Here is a 20,865-nt window from a genome sequence, read left to right as displayed (position 1 = left end):
CCGTACCTTCCAAAGCTCTCCAATTCCAAGTTTAGCCATCATGGTCTGGAACAAGCTCTGGGACATCTGTAGGAGCATTGACTTGTTACCTGGATACAAGTGACCCCGAATTTCCAGAAAAATGTTCTGGAATTAGAGTTTCAAATATTCACTTGTTGGGAGAGTGACAACACAATCATACTGAGAGCCTCTGTATTCCCATATCCCCCCCAGAGGATCTCCATTTTTCAGGTACAATTGACATATAACACTGCAGATGTTTAAAGAGTACAACATGTTGATTTGATACATTTATATATTACTATATATTTTTAGTATTTCCAACACCTAGCACAGAGTTTGGATCATAGAAAGTGTTTTATGGAGGCCCTGGATGGTTCAGTCAGTTAAGTGTCCGACCCTTGATCTCAGCTCAGGTCTTGATCTCAGGGTTGTGAGTTCAAGCCCCATGTTGGACTCCACACTGGGAGTAGAGCCCACTTTAAAAAAAAGTGTGTTATGAATGAGCCTCCTACCCCCAGCAATCATCTTCCTAAGTGGAAAAAGAAGAAAGGAATTTATGGAGACTTTGCTCCCTGACCTAGAGGACTGGTTGAGGTAGGAGTGGAGCCTCTACAAACCTATACCACATCCTACCTCACCCCAGTTCATATCAGACTTGGTTGTTTTCAACAAATTACTCATTTAAATGCAGAAACTCCCTGGGTAAGTTAATCCTCAAGGCTATTCCCACCCTGGTGGGGACTCTTGACTGCAGGAAGGCAGCATGAAGACCCTGGAACTAAGGGTGAGGAAAGGAATGAGGAGCTGCACCTATCTGAGGCTTTACTCAGAAGCCTGGTGTAACATAACCCAGGTCTTCTTCCAGACTTCTGGCCACCCATACCACACTCATCCCATGTTGTCAAAATCTAAGTTAAGATGTTAAACCCAATTTTGAAAGAGCAGACTTCAGCTGTGCATAGTGTAGCTCAGCCCTCTAGGGGTAGCTTCCTATCATTCCCAGCTTATTCACAGGATGAGCCTAGGGGTTGCCTCCCTATAATTCCCAACACCATGAAGCTGAAGAAGAAATCTGTGTCAGCCCCTCACACCTCCTTTCTCCTCTTTGGTTTTGGGGCTCAGTTGGCAAGTTCTCCTGCACCAGAAACAGTTTAAGCCTACCTCTACCCCAGGGTTAAGTACAGAATAAATTTTATTGCTGGAAAAGTCACATTAGTCAAGAGCTATATTTTAAGGTAAGAATATCCAAGAAAACGTATTTACTTCAGCAGAGGGAATGGACAAAATAATAAGCAACAGATCTAAAACAAACTACACACACACAAAAATCAGAGACATTAGGAGTAAAACCATATGGCTGATATCACTGGAAACTGCCACCATGTTCACCTGATTCCCAAGCATTTCTAGGTGAGCATCCGAGGCTGAATGACAGGCTGAAAGGAACTTGAGTTTGACCCAGTCTGGAATTTTTATTACCTTCAGATATTCTCAGTTTCTCTCTGCATGTGCTTTCCCCACATTTACTCATATACGTAATTTCTTCTCACCCCCAGAACATAATATGACAAAAAAGTTTGAGTTAGAGTCAGAAGAAGAAAAGAAGAAAATAAATGACTCCTACAGTACCGTCTTTGAGAACTTCAATCGAGAGAAGGAGGTAACTTAGCCCAAAGCACATGAGTGGTTGAGCATGAAGCCTAGGTGGGACATCCGGTTCCTAGGTGTGCCTCTGTAATTAGGCACAATTTTGCCTTTATGGGCATATTCTTCCTTTCCCAGCTTCCTTGGAAATATATGCAAGTAGACTGGCAGTCTTGCTGTCCTTTATCTACATGGTCTTACCACAGGGTCACTGTGGAATGAAAACTGAAATTAGTGGGAAATAATAGAATGCTAAACACATACAAAACGTGAAATTCCCTATTTTGCCAAATTTTCCCAGTCTCTGAATGTCCTCCTCATTCTTGACTGTAGCTGAAGAGAAAGGGCAGTGTAGCAAACTAAACTAAGCAAGTTGGTCATGTATAGCTCTTAGTAATTAAGAGGATCTACCTAAAAGTTAGAGGGGGTAAGGGCGCCTGAGTGGCTCAGTCGGTTAAGCATCTGACTTAGGCTCAGGTCATGATCTCATGGTTTGTGAGTTTGAGCCCCAAGTTGGGCTCTGTGCTGACAGCTCAGAGCCTGGAGCCTGCTTTGGATTCTGTTTATCCCTCTCTCTCTGCCCCTCCCCCACTCACTCTCTGTCTCTGTCTCTCAAAAATAAATAAACATTGAAAGAAAAACAAAAGTTAGAGGGGTTAAAATGTAGCTACTCTTGTTAATCACTCCCCTACAACCTTGATACTGATGCCAGATCATAGTGAAAACAGGTCTCAGACATACAGACATTTACTAAATAAACATGCATTACTAGCAAGCAGGCCCCGAGTGGTTATACCACCAGCTCTCTGAACTTTTAGGTACATGAAAGACTCATCAGAGGTGTATGCAAGGGTAGTACAGAGGTAGGATTCTGTAACCACTGTAGTCAGCATCTGGCAGCTGGAGCTCCTCCTAAGCAGACACAGGACCATTTAGGGATCAAACCTTAGACACCATTCCTGAGTGTGTAGGCTATAGGCTTTGTTAGATTCCTGTACTTTTTTCCTGCAAAGTGGACAGTGTCTCTAAAATAGTATCTACCTTCAGGGTGCCTGGGTGGCTCAGTTGGTTAAGTGTCTGACTTTGGCTCAGGTCACGATCTCACAGTTTGTGAGTTCGAGCCCCGCATCGGGCTCTGTGTTGACAGCTCAGAGCCTGCAGCCTGCTTCGGATTCTGTGTCTCATTCTCTCTCTGCCCCTCCCCCACTGTGCTCTGTCTCTGTCTCTCAAAAATAAATAAAAATGTAAAAAAAATTTTTAAATAGTATCTACCTTCAATATTCCATTTTTAAGAGTCCATTTCCAACTATCATGCTAATTAAAAAACCACTGATTTCACCAATAAAAGCCCATTTCTGACATTCACTATAACTGAGCAAAACAGTAATGTGGGTGTGGGACATGCTGTGCAGTGTGTCCAGTTCTTCTGGGGTATAGAGAGCTCAGACATCTGAATAAGAAGTAACAATTCCTCTAGTGGGGAGAGAGTTGATCATCTGCATGCATCCTTTCCTCTCTTCTATTTTTTCTCCAATGATGCTGACTATGAATCTGTAAATGGTACTCTCTCTGTCTCTCTCATGAAGCATAGTTTCCACTTAGCAAAAGCATTGTTTTGAAGGGGCACATGAACCCTAATGTTTATAGCAATGCTATCGACAACAGCCAAAGTATGGAAAGAGCACAAATGTCCATTGACAGATGAATGGATAAAGAAGATGTGTCTTTTTTCCATTGGATGCTCTTTCCTGCTTTGTCAAAGATTAGATGGCCGTATATTTGTGGGTCTATTTCTGGGTTTTCTATTATTTTCCATTGATCTATGTGTCTGTTTTTGTGCCAATACCATATTGTCTTAATGATTACAGTTTTGTAATGTAGCTTAAAGTCTGAAATTGTGATCTCCACTGGGTTACTTGTTTTTTTGAGTGTTGAGTTTGGTGAGTTCTTTATAGATTTTGGATACTAACCCTTTATCCGATATGTCATTTACAAATATCTTCTCCCATTCCATCGGTTGCCTTTTTGGTTTTGTTGATTGTTTCCTTTGCTGTGCAGAAGCTTTTTATCTTGATGAGATCCCAATAGTTCATTTTTGCTTTTATTTCCCTTGCCTCTGGAGACATGTCACATAAGAAGTTGCTGCAGCTGAGGTCAAAAAGGGTGCTGCCTGCTTTCTCCTGTAGGATCTTGATGGTTTCCTGCTCACATTTAAGTCTTTCATCCATTTTGATTTTTTGTGTGTGTATGGTGTACATAGGGGAAGGGAAAGAAAAATAAGATAAAAAACAGAGAGGGAGGCAAACCATAAGAGACTCTTAAATACAGAGAACAAATTGAGGGTTGCTGGAGGGTTCATAGGTGTGGGGATGGGTTAAATGGGGGATGGGCATTAAGGAGGGCACTTGTTGGGATGAGCACTGGGTGTTCTATGTAAGAGATTGATCACTGGGTTCTACTGCTGAAGCCAAGACTACACTGTATATTAACTAACTTGAGTTTTAAAAAATGTATATATATATATTTATATATTATATATTTATATATTATATATGTATATATTATATATTTATATTTTATATATGTATATATTATATATTTATATATTTATATATTATATATTTATATATTATATTTATATATTATATATTTATTTATATATATTTATATATTATATATTTATATATATTATATATTTAAACATATATATATATATATATATATATTGCACATAAGTTAAGATTTTCAAAATTTACCTTCAACAAATTAAATGTGTGCTTCATTACACCAATATCTAAACTTTGGTGAATACTACATTCTGGAATCCTATTCTGGCTTTCTCAAGTCTCTGAAAGAAGTGCCAGAAACCCCAGTGCTGACCTTTTCCGAATAAAATTGTTTTTAGGAGCTACTGAAACAACATGAAAAGGACACCTTGCAATTAGAGGAGCTGAGAAAGACCAAACAGGTAAGCTCTTTCATTTTTCTTGTGGAATTAGCATCTTACAAATGCACCAGTAAAATTATATACCCTCAATAAAATAGAATCTATTATAATTTTCCAAAACAAAATAAAACAAAAGGAAGACCCAAAGCTGAGTTTGCTGGATTCAACAAGTCAAATAGAACTTTATAACTATAATACAAAGTCATTTATAAAACAGAGCCTTTGTGTCTTTTTAGAGCAATTTGAGCAAATATATGAGCAATATGCTGTGTGATCTTCAGTGTCAAATGCATTCCATTTCTAGTAAGGCTCAAACCACAAAAGAGTCTTGATTTGTAAAATACCAAATTCTTCCCTTAAGCTCTAAAAAGTACAATACTGACCCTGGCAACTCTAATTCCAAGCCTCTCCTTGATATTCCAAATGTGCCTCAACCCCAACAGCTTCCTCAAAGAATTCTGTTCTTCTGGGACAAATTATGACACTTCCATGTGGGAGATACCTGAAGGGAAACTGTTCAAACCCATGAACTGCCTTCTGATTCTTCTTATACTAGGATCCAGAATGGACATGTTTGGGAAAAGACTAGCCATTATAAAATCATGGAATTATATCTTAGAGCTTAGGCAAGGCTTCAGCATTGTTGGGTCAACAAGCCTCAATGTTCTGCATGGTAGACGGATAGGCTTTGGAGCAAGGAAAACCCAGTGCATTGTAATAGCTGCTTTAATGAGCTTGTCTACTAATTCTATCATTCCTTTCTGGTTCTGTTAATTGATTTTGCTCCTCATTTGTGGTCATATTTTCTCACTTGTTTGCATGCCTGGTAATTTTTTTTTTTTTTTGGACGCCTGCCATTGTGAAGTTTACCTTGTTGGGTGCAGGGGGTGCCTGGCTGGCTCAGTCCATAGAGCATGCGACTCTTGATCTCTGGGTTGTGAGTTCAACCCCCACCTTGAGCATAAGCGTAATCAAAACAAACAAACCAAAAAGGTGGATTGCAAACTACCTTGTTGGGTGCTGAATATTTTTGTATTTCTTTAAATATTGTTGGACTTTGTTCTGGGATGCAGTTAAGTTAAAGCAGTCTTTAGTTTAAGGCTAATTTTTCCCCCTACAGAGATAATACCCTTCTGAGTAGTCTACCCAATACTCTGTGTACTCTGGTTGGTGGGAATGTAACTATTCCCAGTCCTGTGTTGAGGCTGGGGATTATTCTACCTGGTCTGTGCTCATGATTCTTTCCCCTAACCTTATCTCCTTCTATTTCTTCCCCTTCATTACACAACTGCAATGGCACTGGACTCCTTGCTGTATTTTTAACAGTCAAGGATCCTTTACTTGGGGTCTTTGCACTTGACATTCACTCTTCTTGGGAAGCTCTTTCCTAAATATCCACACAACTAACTTCCTTACCTCTTTCTGGTTTTGTTCAAATGCCATTTCTGAAGGGCCACTCTATTTAAAGGCTTAACACCCTCCCCAACACTTCCATTTCCTTGTTTTATTTTTCTATACAGATTTTTTACATTTATTTATTTATTTATTTTAAGAGAGAGAGCAAGCACATGAGTAGGGGAGAGGGGCAGAAAGAAGAGAGAGAATCTTAAGCAGGTTTCATACTCAGTACAGAGCCTGATGAGGGGCTCTCCAAACTGTGAGATCAAGACCCGAGCTGAAATCAAGAGTTGGATGCTCAACTGACTGAGCCACCCAGGCACTCCTCTATACAGATTTATAACTGTCTAACCTGATAAACTCAATGAATGAAAGCAGAGATTTTTGTCTGTTTTTTTCTACCACTAATCTCCAGTTTCTAGAACAGTACCTGGCACATCACATACATTTAGTAAATACCAGCTGATTTTTTTTGAATGAATAAGCAAACAAAAGAATGCTAAATGACCTAGTACAGTGCTTTGTACAATGCAAATACAGTGAGAGATGGTACCTCTCTAGTTTATACATCTTGAGAAGATGCTTATTCCATGGGAAGAGCTCTGAAGACATGTAGGAGTTAAATGAGGCTGACATCTGAAAGCACAGAGCCATCTGGATCATTTTTATTGTCTCTTCAGCATTTATCTAATGTAGTAGATTTATCCCTTCCCCACACTAACACTGCATGTTCTATCTTCATCCTTGGTTTGTTTTTAATTTATTATTGTAATTATTTTATTGACTTTTATTTAATTTTTTTCATCCCCTTCACTAGGGTGTATCTCCATAAGAGTAGAAATTATATTTTTCTTATTCATCATAATATTCCTAGTGCCTATAATAGTAGGTGTTTTTCCTAATTAAAAGACTATTTTTAAGGAGTGCCTGGGTAGATCAGTCGGTTGAGCATCTGACTCTTGATTTCTGCTCAGGTCATGACCTCTGTGTTGAGTATAGCACCTGCTTAAGATTCTGTCTCTTCTGCCCCTTTTCCCTACTAGTGTGCTCTCTCTCTCTCTCAAACCAACTTTTCTTAAAGGCTATTTTTTAGAGCAATGTTAGGTCTACTGAAAAATTAAAGTGCAGAGAGTGCCCATATCCTCCCCCAACACAAACATACAATATACTCTATTATTAACATCTTGCATTAGTGCGGTACATTTGTTACAGCTGATGAACCAATATTGATACATCATTTTTAATTAAAGTCCATAGTTTACATTAGGGCTCACTCTTTGTGTTATGCATTCTATAGGTTTTATCAAATGCATCATGCCATGTACCCACCACTGCAATATCATACAGAATATTTTCTTTACCTAAAACTCCTCTGTCCTCCACCTATTTATCCCTGCTTCCCTTCCCAATCCCTGGCAACAACTGATCTTTTTACTGTCTCTATAGTTTTGCATTTTCCCCAATGTCATATAGTTGGAATCTGGAGTAGATATTTGATAAATATTTGTTTAATAAATGAATGATTGGTGGCTATTGTGACAACCACGGGAGCTCTGGTGAGGGCTGGCTCTGGGACAGTGATAGTGAGTCTGCATATGAGGATATAGATGGGCAAGACATAAAAGAGATAGAAGTAAGAGGGCACAGTGACTGAACAGTGAAGGAGAAGGAGTAGCTAAAGTTGACGCTTCACATTCTAGTCCAGGCACCCTGCAGAAGAGAATAGATAGACATTGTTGTCTTCTTAAACAGGTCATGGAGGAAGAGTTGAAGGCACAATCTGTTATCTTAGAATCACTTAACACATCCCTCTACCAAACCCAGATGGAACTCCAGAGAGAGGTGAGTCCTGGCTGGAGTGGGGATAGGGTTGTGCAGAGGAATCCAGGTCTCTGTACGGTTCTGCCATCTAGCTTTGCTCTGGATGACTCTGGCTTGGGAAAGAGAGCAATTAAAATTTACATGTCTTTCAGAAAGCTACAGTGGGAAATCTGGAGAAAACACTCCAGACCAAGCTTGCCGAGACTGAAGAAAAGTTTAAATACACCATACAGCTTCTGACAGAAGAAAACATTCATCTAAGGTGTGCATGATGCTGCTCAAAAAGACATGGCTGAGTTATCTTTAGAAAGTGGAAGGGAGTTTGGGTGAGGAATAGATATGAAGATGAACCCAGGTATTTCTTAATAAAGTCAAGGCACAGGCACTTCCAGGAGGGAAATAGTCATTCAAAGCCTGGCCACAGAAGTCACCTGCTAAGGACAGACAGTTCATCTGAAGTGGTGCTGGGCATGTGTCTAGACTCCTCTCCCTTATTACATCTTAGTTTTTATTCAAAACAGCACATGAAATTTACCTGTGGATCTTTATTTTTTAATTAATTTATTTATTTTGAGAGAGACAGAGAGAGTAAGCAGGGGAGGAGAGAGAGAGAGAGAGAGAGAGAGAGAGAGCGAGAGAAGCAGAGGATCTGTAGCAGGCTCCACACCGACAGTACCCAATGCAGGGCTCCAACTCGTGAACTGCGAGATCATGGTGTGAGCCAAAGTCAGACACTCAACTGACTAAGCCACCCAGATGCCCCTATCTGAGGGTCTTTGAGTTTATTCAGTTCTGTGAATAAATTTTAAATCCCTAAAGTCCTCTGCCCTCCACCTATTCATTTTTTGCTTCCCCTCCCAACTCCTGGAAATTACTGATCTTTTCACAGTCTCTGTAGTTTTGCCTTTTCCAGAATGTCATACAGTTGGAATCTTTAAGAGATATTTAATAAATATTTAATGAATGAACGATTGGAAGCTGTTGTAACAACCCATCTGAGTTCTGAGTTTTTACCATGTCCCCTGAGGGGTTATGGGTTTAGGTGTCAGTGGTTTACACTTAGATACAGCTGCGTTTAGCCCCTGTGGAAGTCAACTTGAGGTCAGAAATAATACTGTTAACTGGAAATGCATTTTAAATCATTGGGATAAATTTTTGGTGGATACTTCAATAAAGGGAAGTTATTCATTGTATTGATTTGGTAGTAAAACTTATCCCTTCTTGTCTAGGTTCTTTGATCTAATAGTTAAATTGGCATAAAACAGATTAACAGGAAAAAACAAATTTAATTTTGTATGTATAGGAGCTCAGTAAAATATGAGACTCAAAGAAGTGAACAAATCAGGCAGTTATACCTTTTAGACAAAGTAACAATAAATTTGTAAAGAATTGACAAAGAAGTTTGGGGTTGGGGTACTAAATTAGTAAGTAAGTAACAGAGTTGTTGGGGCTTTTTTTTTAATGGTTTATTTATTTTTGAGAGAGAGCACAGGCAGGGGAGGGGAAGAGAGGATCTGAAATGGGCTCTGTGCTGACAGCAGTAAGCCCAATGTGAGCCTTGAACTCACAAACCGCAAGATCATGACCTGAGCCCAAGTCAGACACTCAACCAACTAAGCCACCCAGGTTTTTTTTATACAGACTTCTTAGCTTTAAATTCCCTATTTCTGCTGATAGGGATATCTCTTTACCTTCTGGTATAGGGAAGGTATATTCATATGAAAAATCTATTTCCTACTTTCAGGGGAACAAAGAGGGTCAGAATGCCTTTCTTGTACTGGCTGTTGCTTAAGTAACTTTAACTCAAGTAATCAATATGCAAGGTATATTGGGATGGCATACTCTGTTTCCCCTCAGCAGAATATTCCTCATTCGAGAATTTGGTAACCTAAATATCATTTCTCATTAAATTCAAAACCACTGCAAGTATGGGGTGCCTTGGTGGCTCGGTTGGTTGAGCATCTGACTCGATTTCAGTTCAGGTCATCATCTCATGGTTCATGGGATCAAGCCCCACTTCAGGCTCTGTTCTGACAGCATGGAGCCTGCTTGGGACTCTCTCCCTCAAAATAAATAAACATTAAAAAAAAACCTATAAGTAATGTGTGCAGCTGCCCCCAGTGAAGGAATGAAACCACATTTCTCTCCCCTCAGATATCCTACATCCCCTTCTATCCTTGAGTCTATAGTGATACATGTTCTTTTTCTCTATAGGCAAAAAATAATTGTGAAGAATGAAGAAATTTATAAGGAACGATCTGGGAGGTTTCTCTCTATGTATGAGAATGATTCTGATAATTTAGAAGATGATAGCAATGAAAAACAAGAACTATGAGCAGAAAAGTTGTTCTCCAATACAAAAGATGTTAGGAACACCATCTCCATAGGCTTAGACAACTTCCGTGAGAGTTTCTTGAGAAATGTATATTATGAGTTTAGTTCTTGGGCTGCCTGGGTTCTACTTTTGCCTTTTCAAAATTTCCTTTCTTCTAAGTGGTTGGGAATGTTTGAATTCTCATCTCAGTTATACAGGCTTTCAAGACTCTTCATTGTAAAGTGATGTTCCCTATACCTGGATCTAAACTTTCTCTGGGTATTATACTATTTTCTCTTCCACATTTACACATTTCATTATGAAAACACTGATCCGAAGAACTTGTTCCTATTAAATGTTGACTATATTTTGAAATACACCTTTTGTCCCCCTGGGGCATTTACCTAGCAAAAATGTAATTTGTTGATTCAATTCCAAAAATCCTTTCTCTCTTACATGTGTCCCCACTGCTCCACTTCTCAATCATGTTCCCTATACTATGATTTTGGAAAAAGTGTCTGATGATCCTTGCCACCTTCTCTAAACAATCATCAGAATTCAAATCCCCACAGGGCAGGCAACTGGTTTTGGGGGTAGATTCCCATGATTCATCGCTTACATACAACACCAGTGCTCATCCCAACAAGTGCCCTCCTCAATGCCCATCACCCATTTTCCCCTCTCCCCCCCCCCCCCCCCCCGCCAATCCCCATCAACCCTCAGTTTGTTCTCTGTATTTAAGAATCTCTTATGGTTTGCCTCCCTCTCTATTTGAAACTATTTTTCTCCTTCCCTTCCCCCCTGGTCTTCTGTTAACTTTCTTAAGTTCCACATATGAGTGAAAACATATGATATCTGTCTTTCTCTGACTTATTTCACTTAGCATAATACCCTCCAGTTCTATCCACATTGCTGCAAATGGCAGGATTTCATTCTTTCTCATTGCCAAGTAGTATTCCATTGTATATATAAACCACATCTTCTTTATCCTTTCATCAGTTGATGGACATATGGGCTCTTTGCATAATTTGGCTATTGTTGAAAACACTGCTATAAACATTGGGGTACGAGTGCCCCTATGCATCAGCACTCCTGTATCTTTTAGATAAATTCCTAGTAGTGCTATTGCTGGGTTGTAGGGTAATTCTATTTTTAATTTTTTGAGGAACCTCCACACTGTTTTCCAGAGCAGCTGCACCAGTTTGCATTCCCACCAGCAGTGCAAGAGGGCTCCCATTTCTTCACATCCTCACCAACATCTGTTATTTCTGAGTTGTTAATTTTAGCCACTCAGACCCAAAATCTATAAAGAACTTACCAAACTCAACACCTGAAAAACAAAGAATCCAGTGAAGAAATGAGCAGAAGGCATAAATAGACACTTTTCCAAAGAAAACATCCAGATGGCCAACAGACACATGAAAAGATGGGCAATAAATTTTTAAAATTTACAACTGTATGAGCCAACACTGGGGAACTAAAGTAAAACATATCTATGATCCAAATATTTTCCACCTGTGAGAGGTCAATGACAAAAAACAAAAACAAAATGAACAAAACAATCTCCAACCAACAGTAAGTTAAAATTCTATTTTATAATGTTAAAAACATTATTGAAAAGAAATACTATTCAAAAAACATTCTTTAAAGAAACAGTTTTTTTTAAGTTTATAAAGATGTAGAATTAACACATAAAGAAAGAGCAAATGCAAATACATGAAAGGGACACAATATTGTTAGAACAAAAGCAAATCAATTGGTAAAAAAGCTTTTAACATAAGAAATTACATCTTCAAATTTATATTTAAAAAAACTTACAGGGGCGCCAGGGTGGCTCAGTCGGTTAAGCGTCCGACTTCAGCTCAGGTCATGATCTCAAGGTCCGTGAGTTCGAGCCCTGCATCAGGTTCTGTGCTGTCAGTTCAGAGCCTGAAGCCTGCTAGGGATTCTATGTCTCCCTCTCTCTCTTCCCCTCCCCCATTCACACTCTGTTTCTATCAAAAAATGAATAAACGTTAAAAAATTTTTTTTAAAAACTTATAAATTAGTGTAGAGGATGGCTTGGAAAGGGAGAGACTGGAAGTACAAAAAATAAAATTCATATGCCATTAACATCAGTTCCTTCAAAAGTGAGGTTAATTGTACTTATAAATAATAAGAACAAGGAAAATCATTCCTCAGTTTTGTATAATCTAAATCTAGACAGAGTCATGGTGTCTGAAATTAGGGTTTCCTCATAACTCAGGAGAGGAGGCTCACATGTTTCTGAGATTGCCCAGCACACATGCCAGAAGAGCTCAGGTTGGATGTGGGAGCATTACACACGAGGTAGGTTTTTGTTTGTTTTCTTAGCTAGGTCAGATCACAAAATCTCCCTCAGTGACCTTTGAGAGGAGGTCACTGGCATCCCCCTGCATACTGTTAAACAACAGAAATTCAACTGAGTAAATTTAAAGATCAAATTGAATTAGGTCACTTTCCTAAGGGGAATGGAAAGAGTTAATCAGGAGGATTATTTCACCAGTGCTAATCAGGTGATTCCATGTTGACTGACTAAAGATTATATTCCTGGGGAATTGCATTTTGGTTAGGTATTAAGTCTTAATTTGCTGACATGAAGTTTAGCACAAGGGACTCCATTTGGGGCCTACTGTCTCCTTTTTAACGACACCTTTTACAGTTGTACCTCACATTCTGCCCCATAGAATCGCATCCAGTTAGCAGGAATGTAAGCCTGACAAATTCTCATAGGAACCAAGAATGAGGAATTAGTTCTTTCACGGAAAGGAGGAGAATTATGGTTTTCTTAACATCCTCTCCCAATACTTGAACAACATTCACTTAATTCTGAGTCCTCAAGTGGGAAATTGCTTTCTCCACTTCCAGTCTTCTTATGCCTTATGAAATCTCTGCACCACCATTAACTCTGTGTCCCAGGTTAAAGCTTTGGAATAACATCCTTTTATTTTATTTTATTTTTTATTTATTTAATGCTTAACAATTTGAAGGGAATCAGTGACTCTAGGTTGAGAGGTGCCTGGGTGGCTCTGCCGGCTAAGTGCCCAACTTTGGCCCAGGTCATCACCTCACAGTTCATGAGTTCAAGCCCTGTGTGGGGCTCTGGGCTGACAGCTCAGAGCCTGGAGCCTGCTTCAGATTCTGTGTGTGTGTCTCTCTCTCTGCCCACCTCCACCCCCACACTCATGCTCTGTGTCTCTCACAAACATTTAGAAAAATGATTCTAGGTTGAAAGCAGATGAGAGATGTACAAAGAACATTCTGCCACTGCTTTTGAACTTTATGATGTTACATTTCATTTATGCTTATTGTATTTTTTATCTACTGTAAGTTTTTTAGGAACTTTTTCATTGAATCAAAAATAAAATTAAAACCATGCCTGTGGCTATCAATCTCCAGTAGCTATTATTGCAAAGCCAGAGATTTAGGCTTGAATTTGCATAGGAATTAAGTTGTCCTGACTTCCATTCTCTCCCCTTCCTGCCATCCAAAAGAAAAAAAAAAATAAGCTGATAGCAGCATTTTACTAACAAATAAATTAAGCATAGTGTTATGCAACTAAACAGCATCAATTAAGAGGGAAGAAGAGTTTTTTCCTCAGTGTGAAAGTAGGTTGTGGCATTTGTTTCCCCATGTTTTTCTTGTCATCCTTATTGCTCACTTCAAAGTTCACCTCAGTAAGGATGGTGAGGATATCTTCGCCCCTGAAAAACAACAACATTGTGACCATCTGTGGGGAAACAACACTGGCAAACCCTTCTCATCTGCTGTACTCAGGGGCAGTTCTTTCCCTCAAAACATCAGGCATTGGAAATCATAAGTTGCTAAACTGATTTGTATCAAAGCTTTCCAGGTAAAGGAGTTGCCTCAGAGCTTAATAACTTATCTTTGGTTTACTCAAGATCTCTACTGACCATCAGAAACCTCGGTGTCAACATCAGATTTGAGTTCTTTCCCTCCTGATCTGTTTGTTCCTTACTCTTCTATGTACTATGTCACTTGCCACCATAATTGCTTCAGTGCCCCCCAAACATCCTCTGCCTCAGATCAACATTGCTTCTGTGATCATCTAATGATCACTTTGGGGCAAGGGAAAACCCAATGTCTCCTACAGCTGCCCCACCCCTTTCTCACCAGCCTCTCTTCTCAGGTTAGCTGGGCAACCTGCTCATTCATAGTCAAGGTTACAAAAGAAAAACATGGTGTTGATGTTATGATTCACTCCTTTGTCTACCATGGGAAATTCCCACTCTTCATACACTTAAAGCATGGTGAGATATAGAGCTAGAAGATTTCTTGCTATTCACCCATTGCATGTGCATTTGTGTGGACTGTGACTACAAAACCATCATTTAGGGTATAATAAATGAAAGAAGAATATTTTCCCACATTTTGTGGCTTCAAATTAAGCCAAATTAGTGGGAATATAAAGGGTTTCTACTCTTTGGTACTTATCTCCCACAACACACCAAGAGGGTTTAAGGTTGGTTAGCTATTATACAACTTTGACAGAGTTGGAGGATGTTAAAAATTGAAATGGGTTATTGTACCTTCTTGGAAGACTCCCAAAGCCAGTTAAGTTGGCTCAGTCATGTTCTACCTAAAAACAAAGCTGAGCTGACTTTACCATCATTCCCTGCTCTATGATACCCTATCATTTCAGATGCTAGATAAAAGAAACTCTGCAGTAAGTACCTCAGTTTTTTTCCATCTGTGAACTGAAGATATTAACACTTGCCCCCTCTCCCATTTTGCAACTGACCTGGAAAGTACAACTATGTAATTGATAGCTAGAAATTTAGAAATGAATGAAAGGCAGAGCAAGCAAAAATTACCTAGGACATCTTTCTCTTAGGCTCTGGCAAAGTGACTGGATATACCAGGTCCCCTCCGTAGGGTTTCGGTAGGAAACACAGTTGTTCACAGTGGCCATCCCCAGCAGAAAATCAGCCTCATCTGGGATATATCTCTTCTGAAATGATGAGTCCATTTCTAAGTAGTCTTCCTTCTGTTCAGAGTCAGTCTCAACAGCTATACCTCTCTGGTAGTTATCCCCTTGACAAGCCTGAATAAAAAAGATTTTGGGCTTGCCTGCAAGGGAAGGGCACTTTGAACCAGTGAAGTAAGAAGTCAGCTCATAGATGGGGGCTTCCTGCCCATCAGAGCCATAAATAATGCCTTTGTCTCCATGGGAGAGGATACAGCAGATGAAGCAATCTTTGTTATTATGGTCCATTCTTTGGTAGGATTTCAGAACTTCACAGATTGTCTTTGCTGTAGAGTCTTTGAAATTCACAATCTCAAAATGAAGCTCACTAAAGGTCTTACTCAAAGCTTCTGAAAAGTGAAATAAGAAAAGTCATATTACACCACAGTAATTCCCAGACCACAGCCCAATAGAGAGAACATTGATCAGATAAAGAATGTGAAACAGAACTGAAGAGCAAGGCCATTTATATCACCTGGCTGAATTCCATAGTTTTCTAATATTTATTGCCCTTAGCAGAAAACATTTCTAGTCCTGAGGCAAATGAGAAAGGGGAGAGTGCTATTGTTGGCCTTTTGTCTTTTCTCAACTAGGCTATAAGATGGGTAAGCTATTATATAGGCTTAGTACCAAACCAATCTAAATAATAATGTATTACTTACATAGAACAAAAAGCAAAAACATTTTTAAAATTTTTTAATTTATTTTACTTTTTAAAATGTTTATTTTTTTTGAGAGAGAAAGAGAATTTAAGCAGGGCCCAATCCCATGACTTTGGGATCATAACCTGAGCCAAAATCAAGAGTCAGATGCTCAACCAATTGAGCCACACAGGAGCACCCCAAAACACTTTTTAATAAAAGATCCATATTTATTTTATCTCAAGCACTCTCAAAAATTGTTTACCAAAATGCAAGATATGAACCTTTCAAAAGTCAAGTAGAACTGAAAGTCCTATTACAAAAAAGCTATCCCTTTTCTACTTCTCCCTTTTACCCAATCATGTTCCATGAATGCAACCACTTTCAACTTTTAACTACTTTTTTTTTTTGGTATTAGCCTCCATCTTGTAACGAATTTGGGCACTTTGCTATTTACTATTTTATAAATTTTAGCCTTATGTAACTTATGTATTGAGTTCCTATTATGGAAGATGAGCATTTTTTTAAGTTTATTTATTTTAAGAGAGTGCATGCACATGCAGAGAAGGGGCAGAGAAAGCGAGAGAGAATCCCAAGCAGGTTCTGCACTGTCAGTGCTCAAACTCACTAACCATGAGATCATGACTGAAGCCAAAATCGAGTCCACTCAACCAACTGAGCCAGCCAGGCACCCCACAGGATGAGCATATGAACTCTTATTCAGTTGTTTACAACTTTTAAAATTTTTGATGTTTATTTATTATTTTGACAGAGAGAGAGAGAGAGAGTAGTGGGGAAGGGGCAGAGAGAGGGAGACACAGAATCCGAAGCAGGCTCTGAGGGTCAGCACAGAACCTGACATGGGGCTCGAACCCATGGACTGCAGACCACAATATCAGGACCTGAGCTGAAGTCAGACGCTTAACTGACTGAGCCACCCAGGTGCCCCAGTTGTTTACAACTTTTAGTTGAATCAATAGTAAGATGAAAATATACCTTAATTATGCTTTTCTTATTAAATTTTTTCTTTCCTGGAATTAGTAATTGCATTATTTTTTCATTGCTTTGTTTTCTATATGCATAACATTATTTTTCCCCCTAGTGCTCTAAGATCTAGTAAAAGTCAACGTTTTCAGGCTGCTTGATTCTTTTTTTAAAACTAAAAATTATATATATTTAAGGTGTACAGCATGAAGTTATTACCACAGTCAAGCTGATAACATATCTCCTCACATACTTAATTACTGTGTGTGAGTGTGTGTGTGATGAGTTCACCTGAAATACTAGTATTCAATACAGTCTTATTAACTATAGTCATTATGTCATACATTAGATCTCTAGACTTTTTCATCCTAGAGATCTGCAAATTTATACCTACCCTTTGACCAAAAACCCAGAAATACAATCAAATATTATTTTAATAAAAGTGTTTTAACAAAATTAATGAAAATCAAAGGCCTGTTTCTCCAATACCAAGGTATATGATGATGAGTGATACAGTCAGTGGGCTTCAGCTCTGTGGCTTTTGAAATCTTAGAACAGATTTGCTTGAATAAACAACTGTTAACAGAGACCATTAGCAGAATCTTGATGATTAAAATCAACCTACATTAATTTTCCAAACTTTATTCAGTTAAAAAAATATATATCATTACCTGACATTATGACTCATAACGTCAACCAGTTGAGCCACACTAAGGGCCCTGCTAAGGGCATTTTCAAAAATACAGTTGTTGGGTTGGATTGTTTCTATTATCACTTTTAGTAGTAACCATTTCTATTTTCACATGCTGCCAATTTTTTTTTCATTTAACCTATAAGTTCTCAATCTTATCCTAAATAGGCTGAGCAAAAGAATTTCTGGCTAGTTTAATATTTGAAAAGACCATTTCTATTAAAGACTGACAATTTCATCTACGCTTATAGCCCAACTTTTATAAATGCAACTTCTAAAAATATTTTTAATTTTTTTTTTAATGTTTGTTTTTGAGAAAGAGCACGAGCAGGGGAGGAGCAGAGAGAGAGGGAGACACAGACTCTGAAGCAGGCTCCAGGCTCTGAGCTGTCAGCATAGAGCCCGATGCAGACTAAAAGTCATGAACTATAAGATCATGACCTGAGCCAAAGTCAGATGCTTAACCAACTGAGCCACCCAGGCGCCCCTAAATTTTTTTTTAAGTTTATTATTTTGAGAGAGACAGAGACAGTTAACAGTTAACAGCTAACTAGACTGATAACCTTCAGGGTTTCCTTTGCTTCCCGCCAAAGAGAGTAGGGAACAGGCTAATGAAACAATGTAGCTGATGAGTCTTTGGAGGTTAATAAATCGAAGCAATTATGTCTAGAAAGGCAATTCATGCACTGGCTCCTTGAGACAAAAATATAGAGCCGGCAAGATCATGAGCATTTGCTGCTTACACCTAAATCACTAACTAGAAACAGTTTTTGAAATATCAAGCTAAAAGAGACAGCATGAGTAGGGGAGTGGCAGAGAGAGAGGGAGAGAGAAAGAGAATCCGAAGCAGGCTCTGCACTGTTGTGCACAGCCTGATGCGGGGCTCAAACCCACAAAACTGCGAGATCACAACCTGACCAGAAACCAAAAGTTGGACGCTTGACCAAATGAACCACCCAGATGCCCCTATAAATGCAACTCCTATATATGGTCTTGATCCCAAAGCAATGTTTACACCTAATAATTAATACATTCTACAGAAGCAGTATTAGTTTAGTTGAATTAAAAGCAAAGCTTGTTGGGGCGCCTGGGTGGCGCAGTCGGTTAAGCGTCCGACTTCAGCCAGGTCACGATCTCGCGGTCCGTGAGTTCGAGCCCCGCGTCAGGCTCTGGGCTGATGGCTCGGAGCCTGGAGCCTGTTTCGGATTCTGTGTCTCCCTCTCTCTCTGCCCCTCCCCCGTTCATGCTCTGTCTCTCTCTGCCCCAAAAATAAATTTTAAAAAGTTGAAAAAAAAAATTAAAAAAAAAAAAAAGGCAAAGCTTGTTGTTGCTTTTTATTATTAGTCTTTTATTAAGACTCAATATTTTACCCTAGATACATTACTTTGATTAAAAATTAATTTAAAAAAAACAAAAGCAGGGTCACCTGGGTGGCTTAGTCAGTTGAACATCCAACTTCGGCTCAGGTCATGATCTCATGGTTTGTGAGTTCGAGCCCCACATGGGGCTCTCTCGGCTGTCAGCACAGAGCCTGCTTCAGATCCTCTGTACTCCCCTCTCTCCCCTGCTCATGCTCTCTCTCTCTCTCTCAAAAATAAATAAACACTTCAAAAAATGAAATTAAGAAATTAAAAACCAAACGCAGAAAACTAACGAATACATAAGAATGTTCTTCACTTCCACCAGGAAATATATCTATTTTTTTTTTCTGAAACATGTGGCCCTGTTGGTACTTTCCTTTTGATAAAAACATAGGCATTGTTCTTTCCTTTTGATAAAAACATAGGCATTAGAAATATTTCATTTCTTTTCAGGGTCCTACTGTACCTGCATCAAAGTTTGTTCCATTCCTATCCTTAATGTTCTGAAGTTTGGGCACATCCTTCCGTGCTCTGCTAAAATCATAATTGTTAAAGATCAAACAATATCCGCGAGGTTTGCTTTTCATTCGGTAAACTTTGTCCGATGTCTGGAAAACAAAAATCCAACCCAGGAGCTGACTCTGTGGGTCAAACACTTGAGAATTGAACAGATGACTCCCTAGTAAGAAGCCAGTCTGTCCCCTTAGCCAAACTGGGACCCAAGTGTACTTACAATGTCCCTACCCCAACTTGACATTGTTTCTCTGGTGAACTGGTTTCCACCTGTTCTCCGGACACATGATTCCCCAGACTTCTGCCCCACAGTTAGTGTGTAAAATCAGTGTCCCAGTACTTGGGCCTCCTGAGCACTTTGCACATATATTAATATGGTTGTCATCAGAGCATATTTTCATTATTTGTTTTAGTTTACGCTCAAGGTGGCTAACATCTGCACCAGGAACTAGAACTTATTCAATTTTTTAATGTGAAATTTATTGTCAAATTGGTTTCCATACAACACCCAGCGCTCATCCCAACAGGTGCCTTCCTCAATGCACATCACCCACTTTCCCCTCCCTCCCACCCTAGAATTTATTAATTTGTGAAAGCTCTGTCAGGAGTTGATGAATGAATGAACATCCTAATGCTGTCTTTGGGTCGCCTGTCTGTCACCTTGTGATTCCCTTGGCTAGCCATTCAACTCATCTGTGTTTCTGGGCTAACAGTTGAGGGTCTGCCCTTCACACATGACATAGTGTGGTTCCTGGATTTTGAAAGCCGATGACTTAGTTTGGCTCTCAGGACCACAGTGATTGGAGGAGAGAGATGCACTAGTCAGGCAGGTCTTGGCTATGCTGCAGGTTACAGGATCCAGATTCTAGTACCTGACAGCATCAGTCAGAGATGGCCCTGTGTTCTGACTCTCCCAGGGCTGTCTCAGTGCTGAGATATTCAGCACGTATTGGGAAATCTATGCAGCTCCTCGAGGTAGAGAAAAGGGCTCCACACTAAGGGCTCAAGTTCCTGGCTCTACTACTTAATAACCTTAAGACTTTGTGCAAGTTACCAGAGCTCTCTTGCACTTAATACGTTTAGCAGTTCAATAGGGACCACACTTACAGAGCACTTTGCTATTTGCAAAGTGCCACATGACTTTGGTTACTCTTTGATTTTCAGACTTAGATCTGGTAATCTGCTCAGGAGCCCACTTTTAACTGGTCTCTCTCAGCTTACTTTCAAGTCTCCCACTAGACTGATAACCTTCAGGGTTTCCTTTGCTTCCCGCCAAAGAAAGTAGGGAACAGGCTAATGAAACAGAATGTAGCTGGTGAGTTTTTGAAGGTTAATAAATCGAAGCAATTATGTCTAGAAAGGCAATTCATGCACTGGCTCCTTGAGACAAAAATATAGAGCCGGCAAGATCATGAGCATTTGCTGCTTACACCTAAATCACTAACTAGAAACAGTTTTTGAAATATCAAGCTAAAAGAAAAGCTTGCTTTTCCCAGTCCTGCTAGACTTTTCCCCCCAAAGCTTTCTCCCACTCGGGCTGAGG

At 39.3% G+C, this 20,865-nt stretch overlaps 2 protein-coding genes across 8 annotated transcripts in view; one reads left to right on the top strand and one right to left on the bottom strand.

The window, feature by feature from the left end:
• FLACC1 (flagellum associated containing coiled-coil domains 1) overlaps positions 1 to 10,773 on the top strand; it is a 52,452-nt gene extending 41,679 nt beyond the window's left edge. For 3 of the 4 annotated variants that reach the window (XM_042995061.1, XM_042995060.1, XM_007089993.3), the window contains 5 exons: positions 1,560 to 1,663; positions 4,553 to 4,615; positions 7,745 to 7,834; positions 7,966 to 8,075; positions 10,028 to 10,773. In XM_042995061.1, the coding sequence (XP_042850995.1) occupies positions 1,560 to 1,663; positions 4,553 to 4,615; positions 7,745 to 7,834; positions 7,966 to 8,075; positions 10,028 to 10,148 (488 nt within the window). In that variant the 3' untranslated portion in view covers positions 10,149 to 10,773. The remainder of the gene's footprint in view (positions 1 to 1,559; positions 1,664 to 4,552; positions 4,616 to 7,744; positions 7,835 to 7,965; positions 8,076 to 10,027) is intronic. The other variant, XM_015540996.2, reaches the window with a different exon arrangement.
• Positions 10,774 to 13,299: 2,526 nt separating this feature from the next.
• CASP8 (caspase 8) overlaps positions 13,300 to 20,865 on the bottom strand; it is a 73,746-nt gene continuing 66,180 nt past the window's right edge. For 3 of the 4 annotated variants that reach the window (XM_042995052.1, XM_015540994.2, XM_015540993.2), the window contains 3 exons: positions 19,276 to 19,417; positions 14,981 to 15,482; positions 13,300 to 13,849 (listed from right to left, as the gene is read on the bottom strand). In XM_042995052.1, coding sequence (XP_042850986.1) covers positions 13,714 to 13,849; positions 14,981 to 15,482; positions 19,276 to 19,417 — 780 coding nt within the window. In that variant the 3' untranslated portion in view covers positions 13,300 to 13,713. Of the gene's footprint in view, positions 13,850 to 14,980; positions 15,483 to 19,275; positions 19,418 to 20,865 lie in introns of those variants that run through there. The other variant, XM_042995053.1, reaches the window with a different exon arrangement.

This window comes from Panthera tigris, chromosome C1 (assembly GCF_018350195.1).
Source record: "Panthera tigris isolate Pti1 chromosome C1, P.tigris_Pti1_mat1.1, whole genome shotgun sequence".
Classification (NCBI taxonomy): domain Eukaryota; kingdom Metazoa; phylum Chordata; class Mammalia; order Carnivora; family Felidae; genus Panthera; species Panthera tigris.
The sequence above is the reverse complement of the archived record's forward strand: the minus strand, read 5'-3'. Positions and strand labels throughout refer to the sequence as shown.